Source organism: Myxine glutinosa, chromosome 4 (assembly GCF_964187855.1).
Source record: "Myxine glutinosa chromosome 4, kmMyxGlut1.1, whole genome shotgun sequence".
In the NCBI taxonomy this organism is placed as follows: Eukaryota; Metazoa; Chordata; class Myxini; order Myxiniformes; family Myxinidae; genus Myxine; species Myxine glutinosa.
This window is the reverse complement of record NC_136264.1, coordinates 155,758,435-155,783,511: the sequence shown is the minus strand read 5'-3', so window position 1 is coordinate 155,783,511 and position 25,077 is coordinate 155,758,435. Positions and strand designations below refer to the sequence as shown.

The 25,077-nt window shown below is 45.2% G+C and overlaps 1 protein-coding gene across 4 annotated transcripts in view; it reads right to left on the bottom strand.

Annotated features, from left to right (window-relative positions):
• Positions 1–25,077, bottom strand: part of LOC137425440 (A disintegrin and metalloproteinase with thrombospondin motifs 3) — a 192,678-nt gene that overhangs the window by 19,099 nt on the left and 148,502 nt on the right. For all 4 annotated transcript variants that reach the window (XM_068113881.2, XM_068113882.2, XM_068113883.2 and 1 more), the window contains 8 exons: positions 23,431–23,579; positions 22,998–23,176; positions 17,904–18,034; positions 15,092–15,215; positions 11,960–12,040; positions 10,970–11,130; positions 10,689–10,857; positions 7,529–7,661 (listed from right to left, as the gene is read on the bottom strand). In XM_068113881.2, the coding sequence (XP_067969982.2) occupies positions 7,529–7,661; positions 10,689–10,857; positions 10,970–11,130; positions 11,960–12,040; positions 15,092–15,215; positions 17,904–18,034; positions 22,998–23,176; positions 23,431–23,579 (1,127 nt within the window). The remainder of the gene's footprint in view (positions 1–7,528; positions 7,662–10,688; positions 10,858–10,969; positions 11,131–11,959; positions 12,041–15,091; positions 15,216–17,903; positions 18,035–22,997; positions 23,177–23,430; positions 23,580–25,077) is intronic.

The following is a 25,077-nucleotide window of genomic DNA, read 5'->3' as shown; positions in this document are numbered from 1 at the left end:
TTGCTTTCCAGGAGACGAAGGCAAGTTGTTTCTGGGCAACAGCCTCACCACAAGATTCCGTGTACCATGGACGGGAGGAAGGGTATGACAGCTGAAGATGAGATGGGATAAATCTGTGCATGAGAGAGAGCAATTTACTTTGGAAGAATTCCCAGGATGAGTTGATGTCAGAGGTGGTGGAGATGGGAGACCAGTCCAGATGATTGATGGCTGCTTGAAGACCGTGCCAATTGGCCTGAGTGAAATGCCAGACTCGTCGACGCTGAGGAGGCTCTCTGAGAATGGTCAGAGAGATGTCCACTTTAACAAGCACATGATCACATGAGCCGATTGGAACAGAAGAAGAGCAGCAGACATTTTCAGGGAAGTTAGTCATAACCAAGTCCAGAAGAGAAGATGCTCCGTTGACCGAGATCCGGGTTGGGAAATTGACAGATTGTGTCAGTCCCAGTGAGTCACAGAAGTCCTTTGCTGAGGAGCCATGGCTGGTGAGAGAGGTATCCACACCCAGCCAACTGGCATGGTGACAATTGAAATCACCACATATGAGGAAGAGAGAGTTGGGATGAGTAGATAGAAGTTGGTCCATATTATCAGACAGTGAGAGGTAGATGTAGTCATCACTGTTTGGTGGACGGTACAGCACACATATGAACAAGAGGTGGGAGCGAAGGGGAAGCCATAGCCAGAGGTATTCCTGGGGGTGAGGTGGAGAGAGGGCAGTGGAGGGCGAGTGAGGAAGAGAGTTTTTGATAAAGATAGCAACCCCACCTCCAGGACGAGGCTCAGGTCTATCATACCGGAGGAGGGAGTAACCCGGGAGAGATACTAAGGAATCAGAGACATCATGAAGGAGGAAAGTTTCTGTTAAGCAGATCACGTCTGGTTTGTCAGAAGCAACCTGTATGGAGAGATCAGTTAAGTTTGAACGAAGGCCCCGGATGTTTGAGGTCCATACCGTTAATGAAGAGGAAGGGGGAGCATCGGATACAGAACAGGGGGGAGGATTACCGAGTTGTGGAAGATGTGGAAGGTAAGATGTGGAAGATGTGGAAGAGGTAGGGAGAGCTGTTGAAGGTGTGTCAGATATTACAGAATAGCTCTGAGAAATGGAAGGATGGGGCGGAGAAAAGGTTTGATGGTGATTGGGTGAGGCACAATGAGGTGTTATTTGAGGAGGGGGAAGACCGAAGCAGGAGGTTGGGGGAGATGGAGGTGAGAGTTGGAAGGGGGAAGAAGCGGGGAGGATGCTTTGAGGAGGAGGGGTGAGAGGAGGGAAATGGAGAAGAAATGAGGGTGGGGAGATTTGAAGGGGAGGGGTGAGGGGGGGGGAGTTTATGAGGGGAGGGGTTAGGGGGGAGTTTAGGAGGGAAGTGACGAGGGGAGGGATTTGAAAGGGATGGGAGAGATTTGGAGGGGAGGGGGGAGTCTTGGAGGGGAGGGGTGTGGGGGGAAGTTTAGGAGGGAAGGGGAGATTTGAAAGGGATGGGTGATGGGGAGGATTTGGAGGGGAGGGGTGATGGGGAAGTTTTGGAGGGGAGGGGTGATGGGGAAGTTTTGGAGGGGAGGGGCCATGGGGAAGATTTGGAGGGGAGGGGTGAGATTGGATTTTGGAAAGTGTATGATTAATGGAAAACGAACAATTATTGCAAAATGAGTTTCTTGTGACCTTCGAGTCAAAAATACGTTTAAGGACGCTGGATGGGGGGTGGAGTGCAGGTGAGTTTGGGGAATGTAGAAAAGAGGCACTGTAAGAGATGGAATTTTTTTTGGGGATGAATAGATTTGGTGAGCAAGTCGAAAGCAACCTTTTAAAGAAGAAGAAGAAAAAGGTGTTATAATATACTACAGAATACAGTACTTCAGAGGAAAGTTTAAACATTTTTTAATTGAGCAGTGAAAACTCTCTGGGGAAATGGGGGAGAAACACGTGGTCGAAGATCGAACGAACGAATAATAACGAATAAATGAATAAGAACAGAGAAGGAAATGTTTTTTTTGGTTTTGCTTTTTTTTTTTGAGTTGCGATTTTAAACAAGGAAGTAGGCTATGGGGTGAAAAGACTGGAAAAAACAGAGAACGAAAGTTATTGGAGCACAAACGACGGACCGCTGAGAGAAAAACAAAGCTTCAAGGTCGGACACTGTAGCCTACAAGGCCCCAAAAGACACGACACGAATTAACATGATTTTCTATACAGGTATGAAAGATTTACACCGAGAATCTTCCTAGGGACACACTATCGGTACAAACACCATAAAATAAATACAGTTTTAACAAAAATACAAATGGGAACAATTACTTAACTTCGATTTCGATGGATAGCGTGGACAGCTGCGAATAAACGAAACCTCGCCGGCAAGACCGGAAGCGGAAGTGAACATTGTTGAAATATTGAATTGTTGAACATAGTGCATAGTTGAACACAACCAATATTGCTCAAGTATCCTTGAACAGTCGTAAAAGAGTTAATTGTCTAATTTATGTTAAAAAGTCGTCTCAATGGTTCACCTACTCTTCTTCTTCGTTCGTATGCAGCACAAGGCTGTGGGGTAACATCATTGGCAGGGGGCGTGGCTGTGCTGCTGTGCAATGCCCTCTGCTGGTTAGGGCAGGAATTTGGAATTTGGAATTTGGCCATGGTGCTGGCGATAGCTCGCCTACTCTTCACAAAGGACACCGACCATGGGATTTTTTACGTTAGAGGCGAGTGTGCGTACCCCAGGCCATCCTCTCAGCCCTTGAATAAGTAAAGTCAATCTTATGTTTGCTATGCTGACCCGGCTATGTTGATCAAGGTCAGCTTTGATATTTTGGGCATTTCTTTTCTCTTTGATGTGATTTGGCCATCTGGAATTGGTGACGTGCCAGCCTTAGCCCTGCCAACATAAGTTGTTAGTGGTGTTTTATCATTCTTTGGAGACATTTATCATTCATTCATCTCTTAATTCCTCTTTAGATGGTATTTGTAAACCCATATTTTCAACCTTTCCATGCTTTTTCAGCTGTCTATACTCCATACCAATGTGTGTTCACGAACTACGTAACATCCGGACGTGTATACAATGTGGTTACCTACATCAGGAGTCATCCATTACTTCTGTTTCTCTCCTCTGGGATGTATCGAAGAAACCACATCCAATTGTTTGTTTCATTAAGCCTGCACTGCACGGAGTGCTAAAGATGTATTACCCTGAACAGTTGGTTAACCAATCAGATGATGCTGCCTATAAACAGCCCTCAACCAAATAAGGAATCTAAGAAATGAGCAATCATCTGACATCGCCTTTCCTGTGATCTTTTTTACCCCCAATGATCCTGCCTATGCCGACTCCCTTAATCATGCAAGTTGAGCTGTTTCCTCCCCTCCTCTTTTCTTTTCCTGTTCAATCATTCCCTAGTTTATTGTCTTTTTTTTTTGTCTTTTTTTTTTTTTGTATACAGAGTCGAGACTCGTAAAAGAGCTAACATTTAACAAATCAAACAAACAAGTAAACAAAGTATATAAAAAGGGGAGCGGTCGACAAGATGGGGAGAGAAGGGGAGGAAGCACACAAACACAACATTTGAGAGCAGGGACATCGGGAGATGTGTGGGAGGGAGAGGGCCTGAAGGACTTCCAGGAAAGAAGTCGGCACCTCAAAAAGTAGATTTGGGGTGAAATTAGCGGGGGTAGAAAAGATCAAGGTTTTGGATTGGGGAAGATAAGAGATGGTGGTCAACAGCCGTTTTAAAGACGTGGAGGGAGGAGTGGGATTGAAGAGAGTGAGGGAGTTTGTTCCAGAGGTGGGAGAAAAGAGGAGTGAAGGTGAGCAGAGAGTCTTGATTTTGGCAGTTTAACCATAAGAGGGTTGCAGGCAGATCTTGTGCGACCTGTAGGAATATTTGGGGGACAGAGCCCAGAGAGAGCTGGGGGAGCAAGGCCGGAGAAGAGTCGGTAGAAGACGGAAAGACCACCAACCTGCCTGCGGTGATTAAGTGAAAGGCCCTCGGAGATAGGGTCATCGCGGGAGATTCCAATGATTCTGAATGCTTTGGTTTCAACAGCGTGAAGACGAGCTAGGTGTGAGGCAGGAGCACCAGCCCAGAGGGGAGAAAGTATTCCATTGAGCTGCGGATGAAAGCCTTGTATGTGGTGAGGAGCTCAGGAGTGCCAAGGAAGGACTTCGCATGACGGAGGATGCCCAATCGACGACTGGCTTTGAAGGCCAGCTTGGAAATGTGGTTGTCCCAGGTTTTTTTCTTAACTGCCGCACTGTCAGTTCATACTTAGAACAGTGTTTTCTGGCACCTTCACCTCCACTAGTGAATGCTAGCAAACAGGACAGCCAACTTAATGTGCCCTCCGAGAGACTGGAGGAATTGACGTAGAACCCTCCTGCGAAGTACCAAGATAACATCTACCATATAAAACACAGTCAGTTTGTGTGTTTTCACAGATGTCTGTCCCCCTTCGTAAGGGTAAGTTTTAAAGGCCAATCTTTTAATACGAATGTCTGTTCACTACGGTCTATTTTTTTAGGATAAAATAAACTTGAAAAACATTTTCCATAAGAGTAATTATGTCTCTTCTATTGGAATTGTAGACGGCGGCTTGCAAATTGAGCCTCAAGGGTGGTGTACAGAAGTGTTTTTTTAAAATAACAATAAATACAAGGTGTAGGGAGGTGAAATTTGCTGCACAGGATGTACAATACACACAGAGTGAAGTGAGTGTACTTTTACGTCTGTAGGATGTCTAATAAATAAAGATACACTACATGACCAAAAGTATGACACCCCTTCTAATTAGTGGATTTGGCTGTTTTAGCCACACCCATTGCTGACAGGTATATATAATCAAGCCCACAGCCATGCATTCTCCACAGACAAACATTGGCAGGAGAATGGGCCGTACTGAAATGCTCAGTGACTTTCAACGTGGCACCGTCATGGGATGTCACTTTTCCAACAAGTCAGTTTGTCAAATTTCTGCTCTGCTAGAGCTGCCCTGGTCAACTGTAAGTGCTGTTATTGTGAAGTGGAAACGTCTAGGAGCAACAACAGCTCAGCTGCGAAGTGGTAGGCCACACAAGCTCACAGAACGGGACGCCGAGTGCTGAAGCATGGAAAAATCATCTGTCCTCAGTTGCAACACTCACTATCGAGTTCCAAACTGCCTCTGGAAGCAACGTCAGCATAACAACTGTTCATCTGGAGCTTCATGAAATGGGTTTCCATTGCCGTGCAGCCGCACACAAGCCTAAGATCACCATGCGCAATGCTAATTGTCGGCTGGAGTGGTGTAAAGTTCGCCACCATTGGACTCTGGAGCAGTGGAAACGTGTTCTCTGGAGTGATGAATCACGCTTGACCATCTGGCAGTCGGACGGATGAATCTGGGTTTGGTGGATGCCAAGAGAACCCTACCTGCCCGAATGCAAAGTGCCAACTGTAAAGTTTGGTGGAGGAAGAATAATGGTCTGGGGCTGTTTTTCATGGTTCGGGCTAGGCCCCTTAGTTCAAGTGAAGGGAAATCTTAATGCTACAGCATACAATGATATTCTAGACGATTGTGTGCTTCCAACTTTGTGGCAACAGTTTAGGGAAGGTCCTTTCCTGTTTCAGCATGACAATGCCCCTGTGCACAAAGCAAGGTCCATACAGAAATGGTTTGTCGAGATCGGTGTGGAAGAACTTGACTGGCCTGCACAGCACCCTGACCTCAACCCCATCAAACACCTTTGGGATGAATTGGAACGCCGACTGCGAGCCAGGCCTAATCGCCCAACATCGGTGCCTGACCACACTAATGCTCTTGTGGCTGAATGGAAGCAAATCCCCACAGCAATGTTCCAACATATCGTGGAAAGTCTTCCTAGAAGAGTGGAGGCTGTTATAGCAGCAAAGGGGGGGACCAACTCCATATTAATGCCCATGATTTTGGAATGAGATTTGTAATGTTTGGGTGTCCACATACTTTTGGTCATGTAGTGTTTAAGCACACCTGATACTAGGCTGAGGCTTCAGACTTTGGCACTCTCACGAGGCTGTACCATCGAATAAACTGTTCTAACCCATCATTTATGAAGGGCTTTTATACTAGTTGTATAGTAATGCTAGGAATGTGTGAAGCCAGATGAATCAAAGTCTGAAGCCAAAATCAAAAAAGTCAAAAGGGATGTGCTACCTCTGAGATATGAGGAGTGCTCAAAACATATTGACAAGATACTAGTAACATTCCGGTTCGTCCTCCAGTTGTGATGTCACCCATTACGTGTGCTGCTGCGATCACACTGTTAGAGTGGTATTCTGCGAGTGAGTGACTCAGTGAGTGGTCTTCTGGATCTTGTACCACTGGCCTAAAGCATGTTCCAAACTGGGTGTAAATTGAATGGTTGATTGCTCTTTGGAAATCATTCTGGAGAGATTGTGCTGTATAAAACAGTTCCTCCTGACGACGGTGACAAAATAACGGTCCTAAGGATCATTTGTATCCCTCGCATGGTATAAAATGAAGTCTCTTTATGAACTATCCGGCCTGACTGTTCCTTGTTAGTGCCCTCGACGTGACACTGCGATGAACGTCCTGGGAAGCTACCGCATTCCGAGGCATCCTGCCTTGCAAAATCCCGATGGTGTGGGCCAACTCATTTGGTGTTAAAATATGCCGAGCCGTTTTTAAACCGACTTCGACCACATTGGTTGTCAATTTATGTATTTTATGATTTTAATATAATTTTTATGTATCTGCCCAGAAAACAAAAGTTAGACTTAAAAGATAGGAGTTGCTTTTGTAATGTAAATCAAATGATTTTTTTTTTTTTTTTGTTGTATACTGAATCGAGGCTCGTGAAAGAGCTGACATTTACTTCACAAACAAATCAACCAGACAAACAAAATATATAAAAAGAGGGAGCGGAAGACAAGAGAAGGGGAAGCACACAAACACTTGAGAGCACACAACATTTAAGAGCAGGGAGATGTGTGGGAGGGAGAGGGCTTGGGGGAAGGGGGGGGGGGGGGAGAAGCATAAAACACAAGGACACCAAGGACTTCCGGGGTATTGAAGTTGGTATTTCAAAAAAGTGGAATTGGGGTGAAATTAGCGGGGATAGAAAAGATCAATGTTTTGGATGGGGGAAGATAAGAGATGGTGGTGAACAGCTGTTTTAAAGACCTGGAGGGTGGAGTGGGATTGAAGAGAGTGAGGGAGTTTGTTCCAGAGGCGGGAGAAAAGAGGAATGAAGGAGTGAAGGTGAGCAGAGAGTCTTGATTTTGGCAGTTTAACCATAAGAGGGTTGCAGGCAGATCTTGTGCGACCTGTCGGAATATTTGGGGGACAGAGCCCAGAGAGAGCTGGGGGGGCAAGGCCAGAGAGCAGTCGGTAGAAGACGGAAAGACCACCAACCTGCCTGTGGTGAGTGAGTGAGAGGCCCTTGGAGTTAGCTTCATCGCGGGAGATTCCAATGATTCTGTAATAGATTTGATACTAGATTCATGATACTTTTGGTCATATGACATCATGGTGCCCCATTGATCTACTCACGAGGCTAAAATGCATTCCTGCTGATTGCAGCGCCTGCGAATTGGCTTTGGTCTGGGGTGGCCACTGCAGAGGCTCTTGTGCACCATCTTGCCTTCTGTGCGCCGCCGGCATCCATACTTGGTGAACTGCAGTCCTATGTCAAAAGAAATGAGAGTAGGGAGTAACTGATAATCCTGTTTGAGTCAAATGCAAGCACGCACACAAATATAGCACTTCTTAAACTGGAATAGTGGCCATGAACCCCGGTGTCACACCAGCACTTGCTGCTAGAGTGTCCGTTACACAACTAGAGATCTCTTAATGCCAAGAACATGCCAGGAAGCATCGAGACGCAGCCACCAACATATATCATATCGTACAACTCTACAGATTTTGAAACAAACAGGAAAGGGAACATTTGGCCTCATGTGGTTTCATTCGTGATCCGTGAACTTCCTCAGGCCTGTGGTCCAGTGCTGGAACATGGTGGCCATGCAATGTATACCCATTTCATAACTTTTGTGGGCACATCCACACCATCATTATTATTTCATTCTCGGATCACACGTGTGTACGACGGTACGTATACACATGGAAAAAAGTTCAAGCTAAGAATTTCAAACTACAACGTAGTGCGGTTTGCGAAGGAAATTTGAATCAAATTTTCCTTCAAACATAAATGAAAGGACCTTCCATGCACAGAATGCATTTTCCATTCATCACTAGGCCGAGCAAATGTTGCACACCCAGCACGCACAGCATGGTAGGGGTATCAAGTTGTAGCAGGGAAGTACTTGAAAAAGCACTTTCTGAGACTTTCAAAAAGCACACCTGGTCAAGGTTCTGAGAAGGTGATTGCGTACTTCCAGTGGGAGAATTTGCTCCTCTGGCCGATATAAGACTTAGTGAAGCCCAAGGATGGCATATTATTGGAACGAACCATGCTGGCACATCGAACAGTGTAAATGAACATCAACTTAGTCTCTGAATACTTATTGACTCAACACATTTCAGCTTTTCATTTTTAATTGATTTGTAAAAACTCCGAAAATAAAAAATCCACTTTTGACATTATGAGGTGTTATGTGTAAATCAGTGACAAGAAATCTCATTTTAATCCATTCCACACAAAATGTGAAAAAGTCAAGGGGTGTGAATACTTTCTGAAGGCACATCGTTTTTGCCCTATCTCTCAATGTTAGGAATCACTTAAAAATTCTCTTATCCAGATCTATATATTCAGATGTTCACCAAAATCGAATCGATTCGTCCTTGTCACAAACCTATAATGTCCACCAAGTTTCATCCGATCCGTCCACAATTTTCTGAGATATCGTGCTATATATCGTTTTCGGCCCCATCTGTCGATGGTGAAGAATCGCTTTTAAAATTCTCGGATCCAGATCCGTATCCTGATCTTCACCAACATATAGTAAGTTCATACTTGTCACACATACAACCTGTCCACCAAATTTCATCCAAATACATCCATAACTTCGGTTGGGAACACGAGCGCAGGCTTCGATGGGCCTGAAATGGCCTCCTCCTGTGTTAAAGTTATATGTAAGGGAACTCAGTTATTTATTTATTTAACTTGTAAGTTGGAATATTCTGTTCAAATATACAGGCGGTTTGGCACAGTCTGTGTTCAATGTGATCGGGTGGAGAGAGCAGTTGATGGTTCAGCATGGGAGCGTGCGACGTCGCTGCGATCGTTTTCTTAATATGGTGAACTCTTGACTCCAAAATGGAGGTGTGTAATTAAACTGAAATATCGTTTTTCAAATTCATGCTCAGCATAGGAAACGATGTGTGTGAGTCCATAGCACATGTGAACTCTATAGTCCATAGTCTGTCTGTGAACAAGATATCTCAAAAAGTTGTGGACCGATTCGGACGAAATGCAGAGATTTAGCAGAGATGTAGCGTATGTGAAAAGGAGGAAATTATTAGATTTTGGTGAAGATCCGGATTCAGATCCGGCTACTAGAAATTTTTTAAGTGATTCTTCACCATTGGGAGATAGGTACAAAAACAATACATCGCAGGATATCTCAAAAAGTTGTGGACGGATTTGGACAACACTTGTTGGACAGGTTGTGTGTGTGACGAGGAAGAATTGATTCAATTTTGGTGAAGATCTGAATATGGATTCGGATACGATAATTATTTAATTCCTAAGTGAATCTTCACCATTGAGAGATAGGGCTAAAACCGATACATAGCACGATATCTCAAAACGTTGGGGACAAATTTGGACGAAATTTGGTGGACCGGTTGAGTGTCTGACATGGACGGATCGATTCGATTTTGGTGAAGATCTGAGTATGGATTTGGATACGAGAATTATTTAATTTTTTAAGTGATTCATCACCATTGACAGATCGGGTGAAAAGCGACATATAACATATGATATTTTAAAAAGTTATAGACGAGTTATGACTAAACTTGGTGGATGAGTTGGTTAGGTGACAAGAACAAGCCGATTAGCTTTTGGTTGAGGTCCGAATCCAGATCCGGCCTATCAATAAAATAAATGAATGATAGTTTTAAGGCCATTTTCCCCGCTGGAGTGGGGGTTAGCCTTGCGGGCCCCATGACAATCATGGTTCCCTGTTTGAGGCAATGTTTTTATGGCCGGATGCCCTTCCTGACGCCAACCCTCAGTCGCCTCTTACGACACGCAGGGATGCGGTGTACCTATTCTAAACCGGGGTACACACCGGGATCATTAATCCCAGCAAGCTGGTACTCAATTTGCCGACCTCGGAAGGATGACAGGCTGAGTCAACCCCCCTGGCGTTAATTCAGCGATCGACCGGGATTCAAACCCAGGATCCTAGGATCCCAAGCCGGCACCCTAACCGCTAAGCCAACACCAGATCCAGCCTATCAGTGGGATGCAAAACATAGACTGTTCAGCCTGACGTAGGTATGCGCTCTACCGAGTGCCATTCTACTTTTCCCTGTATCGATAACAACAAAGGATTTTTTTTTCGTGAATTTCTTTTTTGAATTTTGCAGAGGCACATCGCATGGTGTCACGGCCTTGTACTTGTGCTTTATTTCCTGAGGCTGAGTTTAACTGCATTCACACTTCAGTTTACCACAGTCTTTATTTCGATCTATTTTCTTCCTATAGCTTCCCCATGTTTCATTGATGTAGTAAAGAAACGCATACCTCCACCACAAGTAACAGAGCAGCCTGACCAAGCCTTGAGGGCCCATTCGTAATCTCCAGCACTGCTGCTGCCAAGGACATTGTTGCTGCCAACGCGGGGCAGTGTGTCCTCATGGATGATGTAATGATACATCACGCTTGCTTTGCTCTCGTTGTCACTCGGAGAAATCTGGACGAGAAAACAAAATGGCATGGCATTTCAGGAATCGAAGAGTACATTTGGTTTTGAGCCAACATCAAGCTTTCAAGAGCAAATAACATCTGCCCGTTCCCAAAGTTACCTGAATTAGCAAGGTGTCCTTCAGTGGTCCCTCCGTGCGAAGAAACTCCTTCCCATCTTGTTCTTCAACCTCCCAGAGCAGCCCAAGTTTCACGAAGACCCCAAGCTTTGCTCGCTTCCTGTTTCCTTCCAAAATTGGCACTCCGTCCTGGGTTGTTACCACTGGTCGGACACGAGGATGTAAAACGAACTCTATTTCATAAACTAGACGTAGAAGCTCAGTGGCATTATTGAAAAGTGGAGGCACAACTTCCGGTTGAAATGAATGCAAGTACCAAAAATAAATAAATAAATAAATCCAGTGGTGAAAGGAATAGGGTAAACAAGTGGCTAACTGGATATGGGTTTGAATAATAGCAAAAGGTAGATCAAATCTGTTTCTTGGAATTGTCCAGAATTCGTATTAGGTTCCAGTGGCCTTACAGGATTAGAAAAAAAATTCCGGAAGGTTCTTGAACACGAGGAAAGCATTCCCCCATTGAGATCCACAAGGTAAGCTCATCGCGTAAGAGCTTACAAGGTCACAGAGCTTCGTGTTCTTGTTCTCGTTGACGAATAATGATGGCATCGGCACAACTACAAACCCCTTCAACGTTTAAGACCAAACCAGTCGCTAAAAATTGTACATTTCAAAAATGAGCCTGAACACATGCAGGGAATTTAAAAAAAGAAAGAAATATAAGAGATTTTGTTGAGGAATATAGTTTAAAAGAAGTTTCTGGGAAGGCCAAAGTCTTGACAAAAATTTGCTTTCTCAAGTACTTCGGGCTGAGTAAAATCTCATGGTTCATGATGCACAACAAAAGACGTGTTAACCTTCGCAAAAAGGGATGTTTTACGTTTGTAAAGGGATGAGTAGTTTCCATGGCCTTCTTGAAAGAGCAGGATAAGGGAAGGAAGAAGCAAAATAATGAATATATAACAAATGGTTATGGAAGAGCTGTCCGTGAAACTGAGAAGGTGTGAGAGAGCAAGTTAACTTCTTCCATACCCAACATGTGAGGAGAAGGATTAACTTCGTTGATAACGATGTGTCGCGCTGAGGATGGGATTTCAAACATCTTCAGCAGGTCTGCGGTTTTTCCCCCGGCAGAAGGAGGGGTTGGGAGGGTAAGGGGGGAGATAGAGTTTGGTCAACACGTGTGTGCTACCCACATGATATTCAAGCCTTGACAGAAGGCCGCCCTCTTTCAACAGTTCAACTGATTTTTTCTTTTCTTTCCTAGAGCATGAGATTTAGAAACAAGCAAAGGCAGAGAGAAAAGTATGATGATTGGGAAATAAAATGAATAAGGAAAGTCCTACTTGATGGTAAAAAGGATCATTTAGGAAAACAGGGGACTGAGAAATATCGAGCCCTTCAAAATGCTTTCCTATTCCTAATGATATTTCCTATTCCTAATGAATTTCCAGAAGGTTCTTGAACACGAGGAAAGCATTCCCCATTGAGATCCACAAGGTAAGCTCCTAATTCCTAATGAATCCTAATGAATGAAGCCTCCTAATGAATTTCCTATTCCTAATTTCCTATTTCCTTTCCTATTCCTAATGATTCCTTCAGCCTCATTCCTGTCAGCCTAACAACTCCCTATACTGTTACTTTTGTCCTATTACCTCCTGACCTGTTCAGTGTACCAGCTCTTCCATGAGCCTTGGCTCTGTATTCAATAAAAACAAATTTGGAACCTTCGAGGTATGTAGGCAGGGTATTGCACGTGCCACCCTTCCGAGGGTATAAAGAGCCAGCTGTCCTGACGGCTGCTGTTGCTGGCGTCCATTAAGGAGCCCACCCCTAAAACGAGTCGGCAATTGTGTGCCTGTACCCTGGTCACATTGTAAATTGTTGATGGATGCTTCCATTGGAGTAGTGACCTGGCCTGGGATAGTTTCTCAACTATCCAAACATTTACGGACTAGTCATGGATGCCCAGCCGATGCCCCCTGAAGGCCTTGTGAATAATAACAATGGCTTCTTGGCTGAGAAATAATTTATTTTTGCCTGTCGACAAAACATTTCAAACTGTAGGTCCATGCTTGGAGAATATTTGCTCTTTCTACCATGGCATCTGCAGAGGCCCATGTTATTGAACATATCCAGCTGGACGTTCTTAAGCTCGGCCAATCGCCTTGGACTGATAATGTCCTTTTAAATTCCCTTTACACTAAACTAACGATATTAGAATGATAAAGTTTTACTTTTGATTTGTACTATTAAAATTGCTAATTGTAAGACAGAGAGTCAACACTCTTGGACGTACATCACATTAGATCGCACGAGGAGACAAAAAAAAGAGTAAACCCATTCGCCTTAATGTTTTGGTTTCAGACCAGGTCACTCTACTCTGGACATGCTGCTTCTGCTGTCTCAACAATGGATGGAGGTTCTCAATGCCAAACAGGAAATCAGAGCTGCCTCCTTTGACATATCGCGTGCCTTTGATATGGTCTGGCACCCCGCTCTGCTCACCAAACTCTCCTCCCATGGTATCCATGGAAATATCCACGCATGGCTTGTGGACTTCCTCTCTGGTCGTTTTCAACGTGTGGCCCTGAATGGATTTCTCTCATCTCCCCTTCCTGTTCAGGCTGGAGTTCCCCAGGGCAGTGTTCTGGGCCCTGTGCTTTTTCTGGTCTTCATCAATGATCTCTCCGACTCTCTGGAAAATCCTCTCTATCTCTTTGCTGATGACTCCACTCGATGCCGCTCCATTCCTCGTCCTTCAGAACGGCAGTCTGCAGCCTCCTCACTCTCTGCAGACCTGGACAAAATCACAGACTGGGCAAACAAGTGGAACATGTCTTTCAATCCTGACAAATCTCACACTCTTACTATGTCTCTCCGAAAAGATCGACTGGACAACCCTCCCATCTACTTTCTCAACAATCCTCTCCAAGAAGTTCTGTCACTCAAGCTTTTGGGTCTCACTATCTGCCATGATCTTTCCTGGGAAAACCACATTTCCAAACTGGTCTCCAAAGCCAGTCGCCGACTGGGCCTCCTCTGTCGTGCGAAGTCCTTCCTTAGCACACCTGAGCTCCTCAGCACATACAAGGCTTTCATCCGCAGCTCAATGGAATACTGCTCTCCCCTCTGGGCATGTGCTCCTGCCTCACACCTAGCTCGTCTTCACGCTGTTGAAACCAAAGCGTTCAGAATCATTGGAATCTCCCACGATGAAGCTAACTCCGAGGGACTTTCACTTCCTCACCGCAGACAGGTTGGTGGTCTTTCTGTCTTCTACCGACTCCTCTCTGGCCTAGCCCCCCCCCCCCGCCCACCCAGCTCTGTCTGTGCTCTGTGCCCCCAAATATTCCTCCAGGTCGCACAAGATCTGCCTGCAACCCTCTTCTGTTGAAACTGCCAAAATCAAGACTCTCTGCTCACCTTCACTCCTTCATTCCTCTTTTCTCCCGCCTCTGGAACAAACTCCCTCACTCTCTTCAATGCCACTCCTCCCTCCAAGTCTTTAAAACAGCTGTTCACCACCATCTCTTATCTTCCCCCATCCAAAACTTTGATCTTTTCTACCCCAGTTAATTCACCCCAGATCCACTTTTTTTGAAATACCGACTTCTTTCCTGGAAGTCCTTGCAGTGTTCATGTGTTTTATGTTTCTCCCACCCCCTTCCCCTCCCTCAAGCCCTCTCCCTCCCACAGATCTCCCGATGTCCCTGCTCTCAAATGTTGTACTTGTGTGCTTCCCTCTCTCTCCCGTCTCCCCATCTTGTCTCCCACTCACTTTATTGTATGTTTTTTATGTGTCCGTTTTTTTTTTGTCATTAATGTTAGCTCTTACATGAGCCTCGATCTTGTATACAAAAAAAAAGGAAAGAAACTTCCCCACACACACTACCTGGCCTCTCTAATTTGTTTGTTTAACTCTATGCAAACAAATTCACAACTTATATCGTCTTGATTTAAATTTGCACATTTTAATCTGTTCAGCCTTATTCTGCCCTGCATTAGAATTTCTTATCAAAAAATAACACAGCACATGATAAAATTCCCAGTAGTCCAGCAGCTCAAAGGCTTGGATTAGGGCTGGCAGGGTAGCCTAGGCCCCAGAGGTATGCACACTCGCCTCGAGGTGTCTCGCCTGGGTTAGAATCTTTGAATACTCACTTTTCCCTTTGGGCCTGCGGGTAAACATGCCCTTAATCGTCCTACAGTGGGAGTTGTCCCCTCCGCAGACCCCGCACTTGTCTTCACGCTTGTTAGACCAGATGTCTTGGTCACAACCAATGTCCTTCAGAGAAATAGGGAAATTAGGAGAAAGGCATTTGAGAGGTAAAGCAAAAGAGCGAGACAACATCTTGTGGTTCTTTGCTTTTTTGGTGTGGGTGTCGACTGTCGAGGCTCATGGAAGAGCAGATAGAAAAAGGGTAAAGGGTCAAGAAAAAGGGTCAACAAGTAAAAAGTTGCTCAATGACGAAAACACGTGGTTACAGTTAATGGTCTTAACGTATTTCCTTACTTTAACACTAACCTTGCAAAAAAAACAAAAAAAACACCCAAAATCACATGTATCATATATTTATAGGGGAAAACACCCCTGTACACCACTACAGACCCATTTTATTGTAAAGCAACATTTTACCCAGAAACAAAGCATGTCCTTTAATTAATCTTTTTTTTTTCATTCCGTTAAATCCAATAAAGTGACGTCTCAGTCAATGAAGTCTACGGAAGTGAAGTCCATGACGTTCTAATCTCAGCTTTGCACAAGTTTAGTCACCTCTCTGGGAGCATTCATGGATGCAAATGTTCCTTGTTTAAAATAATCTGCCAATACCTGGAACCTTAAAAGCAACAAGAATAGCAGAAATACTTGAATGTTTACTTAGGAAGTCTCCTGGTGGGCATGGTGAACTGAAGAAAAAGATCCGAAGGTGATTAGCACAAAATTGGTGGAAGATCAATCATTAATTCTGCTACAATCATATTTTGTCCCTCCAGGGCTTCAAGATAGCTCTTCACCACCATCTCAGTTCATCCACCATCCACGACCTTGATCCTTTCTACACCCATTAACTCTCTGCAAATCCACTCTTTCCAAGTTTCCAGTTTTTTCTTCCACCTCTGTGATTGGGAGTTGGCGTCTGTATCCATATTGTTCATCCGCTGTGTCCTCCCCTTGCTCTCATATTCCCCAAAGTCTCCCTCTATTTTGTCCCTCATTCCTGCTGTTGGTGTGCTCTCCGACCCCATACTTTATTTTACTATACATTTTGCTACTACGTCCTGATCCATTATGTGTTTGAGGTCCTCCACAAGCTTTGACACTGTTCACAACAAGAATCATAACGTCAAACAGAAATCTAGATACAAAAACTACAAATAGAAAGCTATAAGCAATATAGTTTACATTATAAGTGGTATTCTGCATTTGTGCAAGTTGGTGAAATGACTGACTGTCATCCTCATTAGGAATGAGGTCCTTATTTGAACAGTAAGGAAGGACAACTTTGGGAGTCCTAAACTGCATTTTTGAAGTCGAGGTGAATTGGGAAAGAAACCCAAGAGGGGGCAGCTCTCTCTCCCTCTCCCTCTCCCTCTCGGCCTCTCGGCCTCTCCCCCTCTCTCTCTCTCTCTCTCTCGGCCTCTCTCTCTCTCTCTCTCTCGGCCTCTCTCTCTCTCTCTCTCGGCTTCTCTCTCTCGGCCTCTCTCTCTCTCTCTCTCTCTCTCTCTCTCTCTCTCTCTCTCTCTCTCTCTCTCTCTCTCTCTCTCGGCTTCTCTGTCTCTCGGCCTCTCTCTCTTGGCCTCTCTCCCTCTCTCGGCCCCTCTCTCTCTCTCTCTCTCTCTCTTGGCCTCTCTCCCTCTCTCGGCCCCTCTCTCTCTCTCTCTCTCTCTCTCTTGGCCTCTCTCCCTCTCTCGGCCCCTCTCTCTCTCTCTCTCTCTCTCTCTCTCTCTCTCTCTCTTGGCCTCTCTGGTCTGGCAGTGTTTAATGGAAAATTATTAGGGCAGTGCAGCAACTTCACCAATCACACATCGGGCCTGCTGAGCACGTCACAAAGGCACCCGACATGCCTACTCTTGTGAAATACACCTTTGGGTCTTTAACATCCCCAAGTGAGTGCAAATAGATGAGACACAGCTTAACATCCCATCCAACGGACAGCACACTCTTTGAAGAAATGTCCTGTCTGCGCATCATTGGGATGGCAGTCCATAGTCCTGTCAGGAATGAAACCTAGATATGACCTTTAGAGATAAACCTCTGAGTTATCTTGTCAGCACAGGAAGCTTGGGAGGCATGCTTACAACATGCTTGAAAGTTATATGTTGGTTCGGAAAACTTGTTTACGTAATGTCTCTCGTCGTGGCAGAAGGTAGCTCGGAAAGCATGTTTATAAGTGCTATCTTGTGTTTATAAAATCCATTTACGCATTCTGTCGCTAATGCAGGTAATCAATGGCTGAGAAAATAGGAGTTAATGAACATGTGCAGGTATTTTGGGGCAGTTTGTCATGTGATCACTCCTTGTTCATGTAAACTTCTTGGCAAACAAAGGGAGGTCGATGGGCAGAATGGAAGGATCTCCATTTTGCATTTTGCTCATTTTTGGCATTAAATTTTTTTTTTAATCAGGATTTGGAATCTGAATAGAAATATTAAAAACAATATGTAATTGGGGAAGACTCGGTTATACAACGTTCAGGTTTCGTCTGTTTTGTTACCAGGGTAATGCTTTTTCGCATTTGCTGGAGGTTTTCTTGGTCTTTCAAACAGTTTGGCATCAGATGATGATGTAAATGTAATAACCGGCTGCACGTGGCCTCGTCAAGAGCGAGAGTAGTTGGCAAAGAGAAATGAGAGCAAAGAGGACATTTATGGTGTGGAATACTTGCTGAATACTTTCTTCATGAGAGGAACCCAAACAATGTTTGAAAGTGCAGGGAAAGTAAATGATCGTAGTCAATATGCACAAACGCACCAGACACTCTCCGCGTACGCAGATCCCAGGTGGACCTCTGTAGGAGCATATAGTCCCGTCGTGTACCGCTTTGTGCATGTACACCACCTCTCGTCCACTTTCCTGGCAATGCAGCTCACAGCGTTTGTGTGCTTATGAGACAAAGGAGAGCAAACATGGGATCCATTAGATAACTACCTTCAAATTCACATCCATGTTATCATATCTGCATTTAAGTGAAATTATTGTACTACTTATTTGCTATTTTATAGTTGAATTCACAAATATTTATTTCCTTACATCCCAGCTCATATTTTAACATTTTGGTTTCTCCCTTTCCAAACTCCCTCCCCACCCCCCTATCTCCCTCTTCCCTATCATAGGTCTCCTTTCTCCCCAATTTACATGAACATCATCTATTAATGTTATTCTTTTTCAATTTAATTACTCCTTTTATTTTCGTTTTTTGTTTTTAAACATGATCAAAGGCTGAAGCTTGACCACAACTTTCATCACCTGTGATGTACCGTGTGTTCGCGGCATTAAAAATAATCGGAGGGGAAAGGGGGTTGCCCCCCCCCCTCCCCACCCCAACACATGTATTTGTCTTTTTCTCAGGAACTACACACACAATTAAGATGACACTTGATTCAAGCTAGCCGGACGCTGGCAAAGGCCCTTTGAAGTCCATAGCTAATATCTCCCACGGCCGGCCAGCTTGAATCAAAGTCCCCATTTCTGGTTTGTAGAAGCGCGGTTTCAGCTCCTCGCAAACAGAACATGCTCAACACAAACGATGAACGTCCTCCTCGGAGTAGGGCAAGTTCTGGCTGCGCACAAAATGTGCCAATCGTGTCACACCCGGGTGGCATAGCGATTCATGAAGTTCAGAGATCCTTGCCTGTGGTGAGGCCCGTGCACCCTCCGGGCCGAGACAACACATCTGCAGCTAAATTCTCCCGCCCCGGGCGATATGTGATCTTGAAACTGTGGTCAGCCAATTCGATGCACCAACGTTTGCTTGAGAAACCCACCCTGACCCCACAAGAGGCGTATGATCAGGCACGAGTACTACAGTTGGCACAGGCTCAATCGGAGTCGTATGTTCGACCTTATGTAACTGCCAGACTCACTGGGGAGAAACGTCCAGAGATTTCCTCTACCATGGAGCATGAGGTTGCTGATACCCCTATAGAGCCGAGCCAGCCAGAAGTCCTCGGAGCCGAAGGTACGAGTCTGGCGGCGACCGCCTCTTTTAGAGGCAATACTAAGTGCTATTTTTGTGGCAATCGGAGGCACCCTCGAGCCACATGTCCCACCTGGGTCGCTACGTGCCACACGTGTGCCAGGAAAGGTCATTTTGCGAAGGTTTGCCGCGCCTCGTGAGGGCGGCGTTTGACTCTGGCTGGGATCACCGCGACGCGCGAGGCCCGACACGGGCCTATAGAAATTCCGGCACTGTCCAGACCGCATGGTTTGGTGAGTGCCGTGGGTCGACACAGGGTCGACGGAGAGCTACGTCGACATGGCCCTTGTACGACGGCACGGGTGGCCGGTTTTGGGGACCTCGCGAAGAATTTTCATGGCTTCTCAGTCGCTCTGGATGCGCACCAAAGGGGAATGCCGTGTCAAGTTAGTGGTTAATGGCACGATGTATCCGGATGTCCATTTGATGATTTTGTCTACTCTATGTGCCGACGTACTGTTGGGACATGATTTTCTTCATCGGCATGGACGTCTGGCGATGACGTTTAATGGGGAAACTACACTCTCTGTGTGTGCTTTGACCTGAATGTCTATAGAGCCACTGTCACTATTCCCGAGTCTAACCTCTGACTGCACGACGGTCGCAATCAAGTCGAGACGACACTCACGGGCCGACGAGCAATTCATCGCTGAGGAAACTAGTCGGCTTTTAAAGGAGGGGATTATCGAACCGAGCCGATCACCCTGGCGCGCTCAAGTATTGGTCGTCCATACTGAGAATCATCGTAAGCGTATGGTATTCGATTATTCACAAACTATAAATAGATTCACGCAGCTGGACGCGTACCCGCTTCCCGGCCTGGACTCGCTAGTTCGACAGGTTGCTCAATACGCTGTCTACAGTACGCTCGATTTGCGTAGCGCGTATCATCAGGTACCCATCTGCGAAGCAGATAAACTCTTTACGGGACAACGGTTGTATCAATTCACGCGTTTGCCCTTCAGCGTAACCAACGGTGTTCCATGCTTTCAAAGGGCAATTGATGACATAATTGCCAAGGAGCAATTAAAGGATGTCTGTGTTTACCTTGATACTCTCACAGTGTGTGGACGAGATCAAGCGGACCACAACGCTGATCTGCGGCGTTTTTTTACAGGTCGCGCGACAATATAATCTAACCTTCAACGAGGACAAATGTCGCTACTCCACGAGGACGATTGATCTTCTAGGGTACATGGTGACCCAAGGGAAGATAACACCCGACAAAGAGCGCCTGCGACCCGTGCTAGACATGGTGGCGCCGCGTGATCATGCGTCCTTGAGGAGGGCGCTAGGCTTGTTTGCACATTATTCTCGCTGGGTCCAGAATTACTCCGAGAAGCTCCGTCCACTTGTTCATTGCAAAACATTCCCGATGACCGAGGCAGCAAAGGCCGCCTTTCAAAGGCTGAAGGTAGATATAGCTAGCATGGCTGTGACCTCGGTGGATGAGAACATATGCTTTGTTTTGGAAACAGACGCGTCCAAATGTGCCATCGCGGTGACCCTGACCCAAGGGTCAACCGGTCGTCTTCTTCTCTCGCACCCTCACGGATAGTGAGAGATGCCATTCTGCTGTCGAGAAAGAAGCCTATGCCGTGATAGAAGCAATAAGACATTGGAGGCCATATTTGCTTGGCAAGAAGTTCGAAGTAATTACCGATCAACAGAGCGTTGCGTTTATGTATGACACGCGACATGCACAGCACATTAAAAACGAAAAGATAACTCGTTGGCGCATCAAATTGGCTGACTACAGTTTCAAGATCACATATCGCCCGGGGCGGGAGAATTTGGCTGCGGATGCGTTGTCTCGGCCCGGAGTGTGCACGGGCCTCACCACAGGCAAGGATCTCCGCGAACTTCATGAATCGCTATGCCACCCGGGTGTGACGCGATTGGCACATTTTGTGTGCAGCCGGAACGTGCCCTACTCTGTGGAGAATGCTCGTCATTTGTGTCGAGCCTGTCCTGTTTGCGCGGAGCTGAAACCGCGCTTCTACAAACCAGAAATGTGGACTTTGATTCAAGCTAGTTGGCCATGGGAGAGATTAGCTATGGACTTCAAAGGGCCTTTGCCAGCATCCAGCTCGTATCGTTATCTTCTTACAATCATCGACGAGTACTCCCGATTTCCGTTCGCGTTTCCGTGTCACGACATGACCTCCGGGTCGGTTATTCGCTGCTTGAGGCTCTTGTTCATGATGTTCGGTAATCCTGCTTTCATTCATACTGATAGGGGCGCTGTCTTCATGTCTCAGGAAGTCCGGGCCTTTCTGTTGCATCGGAATATTGCTTCCAGCTGCACTACCCCTTATCGGCCGCAAGGAAATGGACAAATTGAGCGTTTTAACGGGATCATATGGAGGGCTGTTACCCTAAGGCTCAAGGCCCGGGGTTTGGGTCCGGATGAGTGGATTTGGGTGTTACCGGAGGCTCTACATGCTATTCGGTCCCTATTGTGCACCGCTACAAATGAGACTCCTCACGACTGTAGGGTTTCACGACCAGCGTCGTACAGGTAGCGGGCAGTCACTGCCCGCTTGGCTCTCCTAACCCGGGCCGGCCTATCTCAAACGAGCCGTGCGTCCGAGCAAATACGATCCGCTCGTCGACAAGGTACAAATAATTCAGGCTAATCCTGATTACGCTCAGGTTAGAATGGCGGACGGCCGTGAAACTACTGTGTCGGTGCGTCATCTCGCTCCTTACGGGGAATCCGACGAGTCTGAGTCCTGTACGGAGGTTCCGTTGTCCGAGTCTCCGTCTCCTTCCAGGTCACCTGACCCGGACGGAGCCGTGGTACCGATCCGGTCGCCTGAACTGACTAGAGCAGCGCCGACTGAGGAAGACCTCGGTAAACCCACTGACAGCTCGGATGTATATAGAACCCGCACAGCCAGAGAAAGCCATTGGCCGGGGCACTTTGGGTGGTAGTAACTCCTTGATAGGTATTCTTTGGTGGGTTTTTTTGGTATACTGCTATAATTGATTGCTGATTAGTACTATGTGTATTGTGTATTCTGCTAAAATGGCTTGCTTGCAAAGTTTTTGCTCTCTGGGAGGATTGTCGTGAAACGTAGGAACTCTAAGTCATATGTTATAACCCAGGTGTAGTTACATCTCTTGCTCACTGAAGTGCTCTTATAAATATCCATCCACTGAAAGCAAGAGGCAGACCTGTGACCATTACGTGCTTACTTAGGATAGTGAGGAAATCATATTTGCATGGGTCTTGCTTAATTGTACCCGATATTATATATGCTCCTGATGCCTATTAGTGTACATGAATGATGGCCGGTATGTATTCTTCCTTAGATGCTGTTTGAGATTGATTCAGATTAAACTCGGATTGAGAAAGCGGTTGTGAGACTGATTTTACATCAACCACAACCGTCATTGCCTGTGATGCACCAAAGTTTGGTCACAGCATTAAACAAAAACAGGGTCTAAGAGGGTCCACAGGGGGTGGGAGGGTTGACCCCCCAAAATAGGTATTTTTTTGTTTGTTTGTTTAAAGTCGTATGATTATGTTAGTGTGAGTCTACATGCTGCCCTGTCTCCTAGCAACCATTGAAATTGATTTAAAATACCGTGATACTGTTTAAAATACCTTTATTCAGTGCAGTGTACTGCTTTATTCTACCAGGTGAGCGCCCACGGGTATTACCCCTATTTTAAAGTCTTTGGTATGACTCGGACAGGGTTTTAACCCCTGACTTCCCATACTCTTAGCAGAAACTCGAACCATTTCACCACCGAGTCTGGTAAATATTTCTGAAACCTTTTACCCTTCTCCTTGTCCACCACTACCCCCTTCCTCTGCTGATTTTTTAAAACCCAATTCCCACAAACTCAACATAACTCACAGTCCAGATGTTCGTAGGGTAGCCAATGGTGCTTTACGGAGCCACGATACTCAAACATTCCATCCATCTCAGCACATTGCTGAGCTCGGAAGTCTTTTTGTGAATCCCGGCATGGATGAGTCTCACAAAGCTCATACTCGTAGTTCAGTCCAGCACAGTCACGTCCACCATGCCTCGGTCTACCAAGCAGGAAATCGAAAAAAGTACCAAGGTGAGATAAATAAATATCATCTTACATTTGGTTCTGAGTCTCGGGCTTTAGACCATGGTAATAAAATAGATTATTGAGGAATATTTTGATTGTCAATGTGTACAGAAAAATTATTCTGCATTTTAACATTAGGTGGGCTAACAATACCGCTGCTCTTTAACCCCGTTTCCTTCTGAGTATACTACCATAGACAAAACGTTCTCCTTTATCCTATGAGCTCACTCAGGCCGGTCGCACGTGCGGGTACGATAGGTAACGCCAGTGCCACACGAACGAGAGCAAGAACCGAATGGACTCCAAGAACCCCAGCTGCCATCACGCTGTGCTGGCTCGAGCACCGTCTGCCATATGCAGTGTCCTTTGAAACACCACTGAGGAGAGATCATGGAAAAATTGGATTATTAAAAGCTATTTAAACATCATTTTTCAAACAGCAACCCTATTTTTAGTCTCACCCTAAAAGGGATGTGAGACTATTGTAATGCCCCTGTCTTTACAATGCCGACAAAATCATAACGTCTGTCTGCCTGTCTGTGGGTGTGTCCACGTGTACATATTTTCGCTTTAATTTATTTTCTCTGCAACTACTGGGCTGATCGATGTGAAACTTACATATGAGGTACTCCCCATGAAGTATATTTTGTTGATAATTCTGACATCATAGGTCACAATGGTATGGCAGCCATATTGGATTAAAGGGGGAAAAAATGGACAAAATCGCGCTTCTTCTCCGAAACTACTCAACTAAAAAATTGAAACTTGGCATATGTCATCAACTCCCCATGGGGTACATAGGGTGATAGCAATGACATCATCAGTGAAGTGGTATTCCAGCCATAATTGGTTGAATCAAAATCCTTGTCCTAAAAATCTGAGACAACTCTCGGTTTGAGAGCATCCACAACAAAGACCGTCACGGACAGTACGTCTGCATGACTGGCTGGTTGTTGTACAATTTGATTTGTTTAAGTGCCTTTGTGCTGTATAATGTCCATTTATGTACATATTATTGTGCTATACTTACTTTATATTTACTTTAATAACTTTACTGTACTCTTTATGGTTTTTAATTGTTATTAATGACTATTTACATTGTTTTACCTATTAATATGGTGTTATATATATATATATATACATACAGGGTGAGTCAAAAGTAGCACCCGATTTCTGTTTATATATATATATATATACTAGCTTGGCTCGGCTCGCTACGCTCGCCTCACCAAGCGTCGTTACTGAGGAACGGGCTTATTTTAACTGAGGCTAATGACTGCACCTGAGTTACTGTGGTGTCATGATTTTCACCAATCATAATACAAACAATTACTTTGCACAAATGTATTTGTTGTGTTTGTGATATTACATTTTTATAGGCAATTTAGGTTGAATGTTTTTTTTTCAAGAAAGAACCCCTCAGCACACACAAAGGGGAGGGGTAGGTGCAGACTGGAAGTTTGGGCCGATTACACCTCACCACCATGTAATTCAAAACACCTCACAGCCATAAAACACGTAATAAAAACACCTCACCAACACGAAATTGAAAACACCTCACAGCCATCAAACACGTAATAAAAACACGTCACAGCCACGAAATTAAAAACACATCACAGCCATAAAACACGTAATAAAAACACCTCACCACCACGAAAGTAAAAACACCTCACAGCCATAAAACACGTAATAAAAACACCTCACAGCCATAAAACACGTAATAAAAACACCTCACAGCCATAAAACACGTAACAAAAACACCTCACCACCACGAAAGTAAAAACACCTCACAGCCATAAAACACGTAATAAAAACACCTCACAGCCATAAAACATGCAATAAAAACACCTCACAGCCATAAAACACGTAATAAAA